General features: G+C 44.6%; 1 protein-coding gene across 5 annotated transcripts in view; it reads right to left on the bottom strand.

Moving 5' to 3' along the window:
* LOC105481996 (nuclear GTPase, germinal center associated) overlaps window positions 1-13,366 on the bottom strand; it is a 65,160-nt gene that overhangs the window by 38,862 nt on the left and 12,932 nt on the right. For 3 of the 5 annotated variants that reach the window (XM_011741828.3, XM_011741830.3, XM_011741826.3), the window contains exons 2-7: window positions 10,596-10,684; window positions 6,361-6,465; window positions 5,651-5,759; window positions 4,282-4,504; window positions 3,511-3,741; window positions 843-1,052 (exon numbers count right to left, since the gene is read on the bottom strand). In XM_011741828.3, the coding sequence (XP_011740130.2) occupies window positions 843-1,052; window positions 3,511-3,741; window positions 4,282-4,504; window positions 5,651-5,759; window positions 6,361-6,465; window positions 10,596-10,638 (921 nt within the window). In that variant the 5' untranslated portion in view covers window positions 10,639-10,684. Of the gene's footprint in view, window positions 1-842; window positions 1,053-3,510; window positions 3,742-4,281; window positions 4,505-5,650; window positions 5,760-6,360; window positions 6,466-7,343; window positions 7,479-10,595; window positions 10,685-12,928; window positions 13,163-13,366 lie in introns of those variants that run through there. The other 2 variants (XM_071068462.1, XM_071068461.1) reach the window with 2 other exon arrangements.

The raw sequence follows: 13,366 nt of genomic DNA, 5'->3' as shown, positions 1-13,366 counted from the left end.
CAATCAGGGCAGAGGCTAGAGCTTGCTCTAGATTGTGACTGGAAGCCGTGGTCAGCAAGCTCCCCTGGCGCATAGTCATTCATCTAAACAAACCTGTGGAGTTTAAAGAACTGAATTCTTCAGCAGCCGCTGTGCTGCTCACAACTCACTGATGCGGGTCCTCGCTCCCAGTCCCCTTCCAGCTCCTGGGCTTCTGTGTTCCTCCCACCCTCTGCTCCAGAGTGCCTCTGTTACCGTGCCCTTTCTCAATCACATGCCCCAGTCCCTCTCTTCCTGCAAGTTTTCCCAGGAAGCCAAACTCTGGAGCAGTAATACTAAAGACCTGGAACTTCTCCAGGCATGTCTTCCATAGTCTCCCTCCTCCACCGACCCCATGCTCCTTCTCCCATTCACCCAGGAAGACTCACCCTGCCCCGGCCACACCAGCTTCCTCAGCCCTCCAGCTCTGTGCTGATGCTGCTTACAGTCAACACAGTTGCAGTCTCTTGGGTTCTGGGTGACTGGCTGCAGCTTCTCTGCTTTGTCCCCAACACTTGGCCTCCCAGTTCCACTCTGTCCTTGGTCACTCTGATTCCTCTTAAGCCACTCTATTGCTGATCTTTCTCATACCTCACACACACTTGTCCCGGCTCCAACAGTCACGTCCTATAATTCCTCCCTCCCTACTTTCTCTGGCCACCATATCCTGCCAGGGCCCTGAGACTTAGAACATAGAAATTAGAAGAATTTAATTCCAATGAGCTCATAAAATCCCTGAAGTTGAAAGCAGAGCATTCTTTGTCGCTTGAGAAAGGGTAGAGGAGTTGAGGGAAGAGAGAACTAAGCCTATGAAAGACAGTCACCTTTTTCCACATCTCATCCCTCTTGCTGTTGAAGTCGCCTGTGCCTGGGATGTCCACCAGCACGACCCCTTCTGGGATCAGGTCAGATTTGGGAAGAGTCACTTCCACATGTTTGATCAAGGGCCAGATGTGCATCTCAGTGGCCTCTCCATCCCAGTCTCTCCTCTGTGTGCGGATGTAGGGGTCCAGCTTGATGGACAGCTCTTCTGCCTGAAGAAGAAGGACAGAATCACACACGCCAGCCATGTTCCCAGCTCTGTTTATCCTGGTTGGCTGTGATGCAGGTTCATGGTAAGTATGCTTAGTAAGGGTAAGAATTGCATCCGACAGAAGGCCTGAAATCAGGTCTGTAGGACCTAGAACCTGAGAGCCAGGAAGGACCCTGGAGATGAGGAAGTTCAAGCTCCTTACCTTACAGATGAAAAAAAAAAACAAAGTCAGCTAAAATGTGATGTTAGGGAAGTTATAGCATTGCTGAATAATAGGTTTATCTTCTAAACTGCATTCAATTCTGAAATTAAGGTAATATGTAATTAACATTTTCATTATCAGAAAGCTAGCAATGACTATAGAAAATTAACAGTGATATGGTAACCATATTTTCCAAATTGAAAATTGACCTGAAAATGGATCTTAAAAACAGTTTTTAAAATTTATCTTCCCATTACAAAAAATACCTTGATATGTGGGCATTTCTAGGATATTTTAATGATGGTGGGTGAGAGAGGAAATAGTTCTTAAACCACAGTTTCTGCTTAAACATGTCTTGGGACAATGACACATCCATGCCAGCAACTATGACAGTAAATCTCAACTGGGGTACTTCAGAGGACAGAGGATTTGGGATGTATGGTGGTCATTGTTAAACAAATTTCTATAGAATAGTCCTGAAAGAAAGATAAGAATGTCAATTCTTAAGAGAGTTTAAATTAAATCGCTGGATTTGTTGCAGTCTGGGTAAGGAGTAAGAGATTTCATCAATTTCAACCAAATGATAAACAGCGAAAGAGGAGATAATAAAAGTTCTTTAAGATATTGTGATTTTAAAATAGAGCAGATACCGTAAGAGAGAAGTCCAGGAAAAGGCATGGGCTTGAAAAGTCTCTTTCTACTAGAGGGCTAAGCCCAATAAACTGGTTCCAGGCAAACATCATTATAGAAGGCAAACTCGGATTCTAGGATCTCCAGTGGAAAGCCTGAATTTGTAAGCTCACTCATTGAGATGGTAATTCTGTTCACCTTGTTTCCGTGGGTAAATGTATGATGCTGGGAAGGAGTATTTCTAAATATAGAGTTGAAGACATTGATATCCTTGTGTAAGCTGTGTGTATTCAGATAAAGTCACTAGTTTTGTAATCATTGTGTTTCTCAGACATGCTCAGTTTATGTTTTGGATATTAGAAGTATAATCATTTTAATAGTAATATTCATCTTAAAACTATAAGAAATGGGCACTATGTCTGATTTTCCAGATATACAAGAGATAGCAAAGTGCTTTGAAAAGGTTTCATTCATTTGATTTTTAAGTGTGCCTAGTCAAGTATTTAAACATTTTAAGAGACTCAAATATACTGAACTTTAACCGTATGCAAAAAGCCTAAGGAAATGTGATTAATTATGTAAGTATCATGGAATATTTAAGGAAGGTTTGCTTTGTTAATCAGGACATAATTGAACATTAAACTTTAGGACACGTATAAAAATTGTACCCATTTTACCAACAGTCACTAGATTTATAAATAGAATAGCAATATTTTAAAGGTGTATTTAAAGGTGAGAGATACAAGAAAAACTAGGTTTTTAAATGGATAGCTTTCCTAAATTGAATGGTGATTCCACAAATTTTTTATTTTAATTTAGAAATTGAATTTTAACTTAAAATAAACATTGTTTATAAAAGCAAGAATACTACTAGTTGCCTATCCAATGTCCATCCTGTTCCTCCTTTATGCCAGCAGAATCCTGATTTTCTGTCTGATTGGAAAGGCAGTGGAGTGAGACTGGTCTAAGCAAATCATGACAAGTCTGCTTTTCACTTTTTCTGGACCCCCTTTCAGCCAAGAAGGGCCATGTGGCTCAGTTCTGAACTCTGAAATCTACACAGAAATTTGTCAGAGGTATTTCTGGGAAAGTTTTTACTTTCTCATGAAAGGGGAGATGTGGCTGATGCCAACTTTTTCTCCACTTCTTCCTTCCAGGAGGCTAGCATGAAGTCTAGCACCTCGGGAGCCATCTCATGACAATGGGGTCGACGGAAGGCCAAGGGAACCAGAGATGCTGATCTTGACATTGCTGAGCCACTAAACCAACCCCACCCCTATTGCCCCCAAACCTCTTACATGAGAAAAAGAATAAATCCCTGTTTGTTTAAGCCACTATAAGTCTTCTTCAAAAATCACTGGCAGCCCAAACTATCCCTAATTATTCTCAAATAACTGTAAATAGTCTTCTTTTGTGCACAAGAGCTCCTCCATTCACATACTAAAATTTCCCATTTGATAGCCATAAATAATGAGGATAACTTGGGCTATGGATACTTCTGACTTGGGTAGCAACTTATTTCTTATTTCACACAAACACTGTACCACGAGCCCGTCCCCTGAAACAGATTCAACTGTTAGACAGCAGACCCAGAATGAAATGAAGGAAAAAACGAACTTGACGCTACCTCTTCCGCCTTGAGGGTGATGACTCTGGAGGTGGGGATCTTCCTTTTGGGCTTTGCCCTCAGTAACTCCTCATAGTTCTTACTTTCTGCCCCATTTCCATAAATCATTTGTAGCTTCCAGGTGGCTTCCTCCACTGCCTCATCCCTGTTCCATGCATCTGCCTCTTCTCTGCCCAGCTCCTCCGTCCTGTGCAGGAGTTTAGTCAGGTTCTTCAGCTCCTCCCTCCACTCCTGCCAAGGCAGAGTAGGGCCAAGCCCCTCTTGACACAGACACAGAGAACACCGACAAACAGAGGCACCCACTGCCCCCTGTGAAGGTCCAGGGGGCTGCATATTCAGAAAATCTAGGTCATCTATCTGGGGTCTCGAAGAGGGAAATGGCTTGCCCAAAGTCTCATAACAATGCAAGGACCAGGCTAGACACCCCCAGCTCACTTGATTGAACTTTCTCCTGGGATGGGCTCTTTTCATTAAACAAAGGCACGAGCTATATTTGCAAGGAATATAATGTTATCTCTGAGAGATAGTGAGAAGGAAAGAAAGAAAAGGAAGAACAAAAGGAAGGGAAACAAGAAAGAAAGGAGGGAAAGATGGAGGGAAGAGGAAGGAAGGAAGGAAAAAAGGAAGGAAGGAAGGAAGGAAGGAAGGAAGGAAGGAAGGAAGGAAGGAAGGAAGGAAGGAAGGAAGGAAGGAAGGGAGGGAGGGAGGGAGGGAGGGAGGGAGGGAGAAAAAGAAGGAAGGAACGGAAGGAGGGAGGAAGGGAACACTTACCTGGTCAGACAGAAGGTGGATTTTGGCCTCATACTGGGCACAGCAGCCGGAGCTCACTTGTACAATGCAGGAAGTACATATGCTTTCTCCAGACACCGGTAGAAACATGGCTTGCTGGATGATGGCATTGATCAGGGAGCTCTTCCCAGCCCCGGTGCTTCCAAATAATCCAATGTAGATTGGGTCTACTGTCGGCTTTTCAATCAAGACAAGGAGCCTATTTCTGGGTGAATTTTAAAATGTACATTGTCATGATCATCAAAGTTTAGAGTGAAGAGCATTGAAACAGAATGCAAAGGAACTGAATTCTAATCCTGGGCACGTCACTAAAATCTTCTGAGTCTCTGTTCTCTCTTCTGTCAATGGAGAATATCAATCTCTATTTGCTACACAGAGCTGGCCTGGGGATCAAATGAGATTATGCAAAAATATTTGGTAATGATAATGCCACGCAATCCCAATAATGTCTATATAGATGTGAGGCATGTTTATTTGTATTCACTGGAAATCACATATTCTTTGTTTGTTTGTTTATGTGTCTGAGACAGGGTCTCGCTTTGTCACCTAGACTGGATTGCAGTAATGCAATCATGGCTCACAGAAGCCTCAATCTCCTGGGCTCAAGAAACTCTCTCGCCTCAGCCTCTGAAGTAGCCGGAACTACAGGCGTGCCCCATGACACCTGACTAATTTTTTTGTATTTTGTGTAGAGACAGGGTTTTGCCATATTGCTCAGGCTGGTCTCAAGTGGTCCACCTGCCTCAGCCTCCCAAAGTGCTGAGATTACAGGTGTCAGCCACTGCACCTGGACAGAAATTTCATATTCTTGACCCTGGAAATACAGTGTATACAGAGGTGAAGTATTAATAGTGTTAGGAGCAACACAGAGTCTTACTGAACAGGAGAAGTTACAGCCTCGGCACCACTCAAGTCCTTCAAGTCAGCAGAGTACAAATAGTTGGGGACATGAGCTCAGAGCCACGCAGCCTGGCGTGAACTCTGGACCCTCTCACTGACCACTGGTGTGACTTCATTCAAGTCTGGGCCTCTCTGAGCCTTACTTTCAGTAAAATGGAAGTAATCATAATAGTTCCTACTTTATAGGAGTGTTGGATGGATTAAATTATATTTCATATATATATATATACACACACACACACACACACATATGTATATATATAAAGCACTTAGCAGATTACCTAACGGTGACAGCTCAATGAATGGCAACTATCCCATAGCAACAGAAATTTGTATCCTTCTTTCTTAGTTTCTAATTAAATAGTCCCTGTCCTTGTTGGGGGAAAGCACCTATAATAACCTAAGGAAAGACACTGACATAAGATTTCAGGGTTGCAGATTTCAGACTCACATGAGATATTTGACTCCATTAGGGATGCTATCGTCCAGGAAGACAGACTGAATAAGTTTCTGATAAGTGTTGCTCAAAACTCTTCTGGTCCGTGATTCCAATTTTTCATCTGGAATTAACAGAGAGAGGTCACCTGTAGGTACCTGGCAGGGATAAAGTACTAGGTCTCCAAAGGAGGTGTCTGCTGAACATCGCAGAGAAGGAAAAAAAAAATGAAATGAAAAGCCGATTAAACAAGATAGCAGGTTATCTCACACTAGGGATGGTGGCTCACTGGAGATAGCGATCATTGGTTCTGAAAATCTCCAAAGAGCCAGGCTGCTCTGAAACTCTGGTAACAGAAGTTATGGTATGCTTTGCCATGGGCTTCAGCCCATTCTAGATTCTTCCCTCCTGTGGTCATAAAAAGAAAAAAAAAGTGCAAGGACACCATGTTGACACCCACTGAAGCACCAACCTAATCATCTTCACAGGCTTTGTTCTAAGCAGGAAGAAGTTATTTTGATAACAACCCTCCTGTCCAGAGATGCCTGGAGACAAATTGCCTAACTGCATACTGCTGCAGAAACTTCCAGCCCTCTCTTTCCAAAACAGGTTCATTTCAAGATGTTTCATCCAGCTTCAGAATTTAACTTCCTTTTCCTTTGACCATTTTAACATACTTGGAACAGAACAGAACCATGTTAAAACAACAGTTTCAGGACACTCACATTCCTTAAGAGCGCTCTGCTCCACAGAGGGAAATGCTCGGAAACGCTGGTCTCGATCTGATTTCCTTCTTTTTCTCATTGGTTCTTTATATAAATCATCTTCAACTAGAGATAAACAGAGGATATATAAGATTATAGGTGTTGGGGCATGGTATTCACCTCAGCCTCTAGAGTAGCTGGGACTATAGGCACATACCATCACACCTGGCAAATTTTTGTAGAGACAGTGTTTCACCATGTTGCCCAGGCTGGTCTCGAACTTACCAAAAACACAAAATTTTTTGGATTAGCCAGGTGTGGTGGTGCGCACCTGTAGTCCTAGCTACTCAGGAGGCTGAGGTGGGAGGGTCACTTGAGCCCAGGAGTTGTAGGCTGCAGTGGGCTATGATTTTGCCACTGCACTCCAACCTGGGTGACACAGCAAGACCCTGTCTCAAATATATATGTGTGTGTGTGTGCGTGTGTGTGTGTGTGTGTGTGTATGTGTGTGTGTGTGTGTGTGTGTGTGTATATATATATATATATATATAAAAAGAGGAACTGCTTCCAGCTCTGTCTGCCCATAAACTTATTTGGGAAAAAACACTGTTGGATCATTCCAGTTTGGTTCCTACTTCCCAGAGTCACAAGACTGTCTGCATTTAGTTCCAAAATGTAGAGTCCAATCTATCTCCCCAGATAAAAAGTTTCTATTTGCAACTCCTCAGAAGCCAAAGTGGCTAGACATTCTTCACCAAATGCCAAGTTTTAGGAAATCAACCAACTGTGTAGAGAAAAGTTGAAGACAGGGTTAAGTGTGCGGTGAGGAAAGGCCTCTGGGAGGTCTTTTCAGACTAGGAAAGAAATCGGCCTGGTGCAGTGGCTCACGCCTGTAATCCCAGGTCTTTGGGAGGCTGAGGCAGGTGGATCACGAGGTCAGGAGATGGAGACCATCCTGGCTAACAAGGTGAAACCCCATCTCTACTAAAAATACAAAAAATTACCCGGGCATGGTGGCGGGCACCTGTAATCCCAGCTACTCAGGAGGCTGAGGCAGGAGAATGGCATGAATCCCGGAGGCGGAGTTTGTAGTGAGCCGAGATCGCGCCACCGCACTCCAGCCTGGGCGACAGAGCAAGACTCCGTCTCAAAAAAAAAAAAAAAGAAAAGAAAAGAGAAGAAAAAGAAATCAACTAGAAGCAGAATGCAAAGGAAAACAGGAGCCATGTGACCAGGAAAAATCACATCTTCTTGAGCCTGAATTTATTCATCTGGAAAATGAGAGAACTGACAACAACAACAACAACAAAATACACATGCATTACAAGAGTTTGGATGGATGCCCTTCAGAGATCCTTAAAAATTTGGGGAATTTTTTTCCTTTCTTCGCTTGAAGACATCAGCAGCTGCTTCCTTATATAAGCAAGAACAGAAATCACCTAGAAGCAGATCTTTGTAGCTCTGTGGAGATTCATTCACTTAAGTGGTTTCCCTTGGTTATGAAGTGAAGGGCTGGTTCGGCCCATAATCCTAAAGAAGGGGTATAACCAAAATGTTGTGTTTTAGATAGATTTTAGAAAACACCCCTTGGTCATGTTTACCTGGCTAGAAAGGGGCAAGAGGGGGATCTTTGGGGTGAAGGTTGTTGAAAATGGTTCTAACCCAGGGCTCCTGGGGCTGGCCCATGCCTTAGAAAATGGCCATGAGGTGAACCGAAAGAGTTGATCCCCAAGAATCACAGGGAGGACATGAGGCTCCAAAACTGAGTATGGCATTCTGAGGTCATTCCCTGAAGAACCACAGAGAAGAAATGTCACATGGCACCCGAGAATGGCAGCCCACACAGAAGGCCCAGTCTCTGCCCCTGGGTTCCAGACACAGAACTCCCCGACAATTCAGGCAGCCTTCCCTCTCTGTTCAACCTTGCATCTTCCAGCACAAATGGAAGCCAACGCACACCCCGTAGAATATTCTAGTGCAAGTCATGCTATTTGCCAAGGCCTGAATCTCTGCCACCTCATGCTCCACACTCATGCCGCAACTGAGAGTTGAGAGAGGTTACACTTCAACCCTTCCATCTCAGACATTCTGATGATTGAGCTCAAATTCAAGAATTCGCCCTGGCTCAGTTTGAGGACTGCCTTAGAACAAAATACCAAGTGGTTGCTGGCTCCGTGGCTGGAGCTGGAGAGGAAGAGGCAAAGAAAGAAGAGTCTGCTGGTCAGGCCCCAGGCCAGTTACCGACTGAAGAACACTTTAATCTGTGCTCCAAAAAGCATCTCAGAACTCCAGGATGTGTCCACGACCTGTCTGTGGAAAGAGTGGAAAGGGATGTAGACTTTGTAACTCAGGAACTCTTTTGGGTAAACAATGTTTGCCTAATCTCTTAGCCATGTGTATAAAACAAGGGCCAAGTCCACACATCCAGGGCCCTTATTTCAACATTGTAAGGACTGGCAACGAATCTGATAAGAGTTTGGAAGTTTATTTCTCAACTAAAGCAAAGGCTAGGAAGTCCAATACAGCAGGGTTTAAAACTGTTTCTTCAATTTCTAAAATGCAAAACTATCCGGAAAGGAGAAAATATTCCATCTTGGATTTATACCATGTAAGGGTAGTATTTTTATATTAGATTGTAACAAAAATAAACTAGTCTGAACTTAGATCACAGATCTTATTATTCTTGTTCATCACTCAAGCCCTTCCTTGCCCTTTCCAGCACTCCCCATCAAATCCTCCTAGGAGCCAGCGGTTGCGGTGGATAGCAGCAGTCCAAAAAGCGTAGTATACCGCTGCTGTTCCTGCCTGCTGCCACAAGGTGTCACTTTTGAAAACTGATCCCCTCACAGCCTGAGCTGAGAAGCGGTTTCATTATTGACTGTTGAACTTTTTTTTTTTTTGAGACGGGGTCTCCACTGTCGCCCAGGCTGGAGTGCAGTGGCAGGGTCACAGCTCACTGCAGCCTCAACCTCCTTGGCTCAAGCAATCCTCCGACCTCAGCTCCCAGGTAGCTAGAACTACAAGCACTCACCACCACACCTGGCTAATTTTTTTTTTCTTTTTCAGCGATGAGGTCTTGCTGTGTTGCCTAGGCTGGTCTTGAACTCCTGGGCTCAAGAGATCCTCCTACCTTGGCCTCCCAGAGTCCTGGGATTACAGACATGATTCAGACCATTGCCAGAAACTGCCAGAAATCTTCCGAGCAAAACGATCCCATTCCTCAAGGCTAAGCTCAACTGAGGGAACCCCAAAGTGGCAGTTCTTCCTATATGCCTGTTCAGGCTTGCTTCAGATGCTAGCATCACCCCACTAGCCCAGAAACACTGCTTCACCTTGCCCCTAAGGAAATCCATCCCCTCGGAGTGAGGAAACGTTCCCTCTTCAGTCCTCAAAACACAAAGGATATGATACACGACTGTTTTCTGCAACTGGGGGTTACATCCCTGTCATCGTCCTATAGGGAAGGCTCCCTCATTGGCTCCAGGGGCCCTGTATCTGCCTTCTGAGGAAGCGAAGCCACCCATACTGACTCCAATGTGAGTCACCCTTCCAGGAGCCACTCCAAGGCACCTACATCTCTCCTTCTAAGGAAAGCCGCCTAATGTCGTTCCAGGGGTCTTGCAAGAGAGGCTACCTTCAGAGCGTTCAAGGTGACTTTCTGGAACATTATTATTATCATCGAGATGGAGTCTCACTCTGTCGCCCAGGCTGGAGTGTAGTGGCACAATCTTGGCTCACTGCGACCTCCGCTCCCGGGTTCAAGCGATTCTCCTGTCTCAGCCTCCCAAGTAGCCGGTATTACAGGCACGCACCACCACACCCAACTAATTTTTGTATTTTTAGTAGAGACAGGATTTCGCCATGTTGGTCAGGCTGGTCACGAACTCCTGACCTCAGGTGATCCACCCACCTCGGCCTCCCAAATTGCTGGGATTACAGGCGTGAGCCACCGTGCCCAGCCTGGAACATTATTTTTTTTAAAGAAAAAAGCCCCACTTATTTAACTACTGGCCAAACAGTTCACTTCATTATGAATAGGCTATTTCAGTTACTGTTGAAATATCTGATCTTCATTCACTATTTAAACTTGTCACGAGAAAGCACCTTCTGAATAAAGAGTAAGGAGAAAGCACCTTCTGAAAAAAGAGTAAGGAACAATGACAACAGTTAAATATAGTCCCAACCTATTTGCCTTTTATCCTATAACAGTAATCAGTTCCTATATCCTCCATTAGAAGATACTGCAGAGGTGTTACCTGGATGTGGTTGCTGGCCAAAAACATCCTTCATTTCTGCCATTCCTTTTTACGTGAACTCCTGCTCTTCTCCGCTTAGGAGAATCAGCCTATGAAGACAAAGTACAAAGACAGATGGGGCAGCAGAATTTGAAAATACAGAAAGCAAAACCTAAGGATGTGTCAATCTGCTTGTGCGGTGTTTCTGCCCATTCCAACTTATCTCTGAATCCCTCACAACATCTAGTACAGTACTTGATGGAAATATAACAAGATTAGTGTTTGAACACTGATTTCCAATAATATTTAGGCCAGGTACGGTGGCTCACACCTGTAATCTCAGCTCTTTGGGAGGCCAAGGGGAGGCAAATCACTTGAGGTCAGGAGTTCAAGACCAGCCTGACCAACACGGTGAAACCCCATCTCTACCAAAAATACAAAAATTAGCTGGTGTGGTGGTGGGTGCCTGTAATCCCAGCTACTCGGGAGGCTGAGGCAGGAGAATCGCTTGAACCTTGGAGGCAGAGGTTGCAGTGAGCCAAGATGGAACCACCGCACTCCAGCCTGGATGACAAAGTGAGACTCTGTCTTGAGGGGGAAAAAAAAAAGTCTAAACCAATAGTACCTGAGAGCTTTAGGATAACTCATGCTGAAATGAGAATAAGCCTCTGGTGACCAGAGCTGTGAAGGTGAGTTTATATAGCTTCGCTGCTTTGGGTGGCATCGGTGCTCCACTGGGGCAAGCCTTGAACCCTGTGCCAGTGATATTTAGTTCCAGTAAGTCTCAGCAGGAATCTGGGAGGTGGATGGAACATTAGATATTCCTAGAGTTCCCTTGAGTTGCTTTGGGGTGCTGCTGACTGGGGAAGGAGATGCAGTGACTTGGTTCCCTGGACCTTCCTCACCAAGCGCAACTTCCACCAAGGGGACACCCCTCCTGGGCTCTCCTTGCAGCTTGCAGCATAGAAGGTCTGCAGGAGGGAGAGGAGAGGCACATCCGAAAGAAGAAGGGACAGATTCAGCTGGTCTCCAGTCCACTGGCAGATAGGGCTTGGACACAGAGGGAGAACTCGACCCATGGAGGCTCAGAACAGAGGGCACTGCCCAGATAGGGTAGAATCTGCTAGCCTGGAGCTGCTTCATCTCCACCCATAGAGAAGAATTAGAAGAACGTGAGTGGGAAACACCCAACGTGCTTACTTGCCGTTATCTGATGTTTCTGTTTGGATCACTCAGCCGTGTATTTCCAAAGCAGAGTCACCAGCCCTTCTGAAATATGCAAAATCACCCCTGATCTGTCCTACTAGACCTACAGGCTGTTATTTAGGGAAACTATGTCTCATTTACACATTAACCCCAAATTAAAATCACCATCATCAGTTACTCTTAGTTTGGTTTGCAGATATTAACTGACTAAACGGCTTCTGTATTTGGCGGGTGCTGGGTGAATGGGGTGAGAGCCCCTATTAAGTGTGAGATTCTGAGTCTTAGGTAGACCTCTTTCCCTCTCCCTTCCTCCTCTCTGCAGCCCACTTTCACACCATCTCACACTCTTTACAGTTCTCCAAAGCAGGGTATCCTATTGAACTCTTGAGCATTTTAGCACATGTGGGATGCCCTTCCCTTCTTCTCCCAGGTGAATTCCTGCTCTTGCTTCAAAATCCTGTTTTAGTGTTTCCTCTATGAAACGGTGTCTGATACTCACTCATTCCCCTCCTGTGTCCCCGCTGCTCCATACACACCTGTGTTATAACACTGATTGTACTGTGCTTACATCTCTTCCTCCTGGTTGAACCACTCGAGGTCAGAGGACTGCATTTTTTTCAGTGCTGCATTTCTATCAAGAAGGGCAATGACTAACTAAATGTTAGCTGAATGAATGGATAACATAATGGATGGGAAGCTTTTGATGAGATTCCACACCAAAGGATGTTTAAAAGCTAAATTTGTTGTTTTTGTCTGGTGGTTTGTTTGCTTGTGACAGAGTCTTGCTCTGTTGTCCAGGCTGGAGTGCAGTGGCATGATCTCAGTTTACTGCAACCTCCACCTCTTGGGTTCAAGCAATTTTCCTGCCTCAGCCTCCAGAGTAGCTGGGATTAGAGGCATTGCACCATCATGCCTGGCTAATTTTTGTAATTTTAGTAGAGATGGGATTTCGCCATGTTGGCCAGGCTGGTCTTGAACTCCTGGACTCAAGTGATTCACCCGCCTCAGCCTCCCAAAGTGATGGGATTACAGGTGTGAGCCACCATGCCTGGCCCTGAATTCATTTTTGATATGTTAAAGTCCTTGCTTAAAGAATAAAGCAAAGAGTAGAAATCAATAGTCAAGTATGCAAATGAAGCAGCACTCACAGTGAGGACTGCTCCACGGGGATGAGGAATATTTGATGTGAGGAAGGGAAGACACAGGTAAAGGCAGATGATGGTGGTGGGGGGCTTCATGGTGGTCTTCAAATGCATTACCTTACAGCTGCAAATAAAAGAGACATCCTGCATATTTTCTAGGGTTCCCAGAGGGTAGGAATAGATCCACTAGGTGGAAGGCACAAGAAAGATTTTGGCTTAACATTCTCAAGTAATCAGAGTCGTCCAAAATAGAATGAGCTCCCTTAGGAATAAGTGAGTTTTCTGCCTCTAGAGGTGTCTAAACCTATATTGATATGACCACCTAATAATGACATTGGGATAGATAAATTTTAAACCTTCTTCAAATCCCAAGATTCTACGTTCTTACTTGAAATTTTCACCAGGAAAGCTGGTAGAAGTGTGCTAATGAGGTCACCAAATTTC

The sequence above is a fragment of the Macaca nemestrina genome, chromosome 8, assembly GCF_043159975.1.
Source record: "Macaca nemestrina isolate mMacNem1 chromosome 8, mMacNem.hap1, whole genome shotgun sequence".
In the NCBI taxonomy this organism is placed as follows: Eukaryota; Metazoa; Chordata; class Mammalia; order Primates; family Cercopithecidae; genus Macaca; species Macaca nemestrina.
This window is presented reverse-complemented; position numbering and strand designations above follow the sequence as displayed.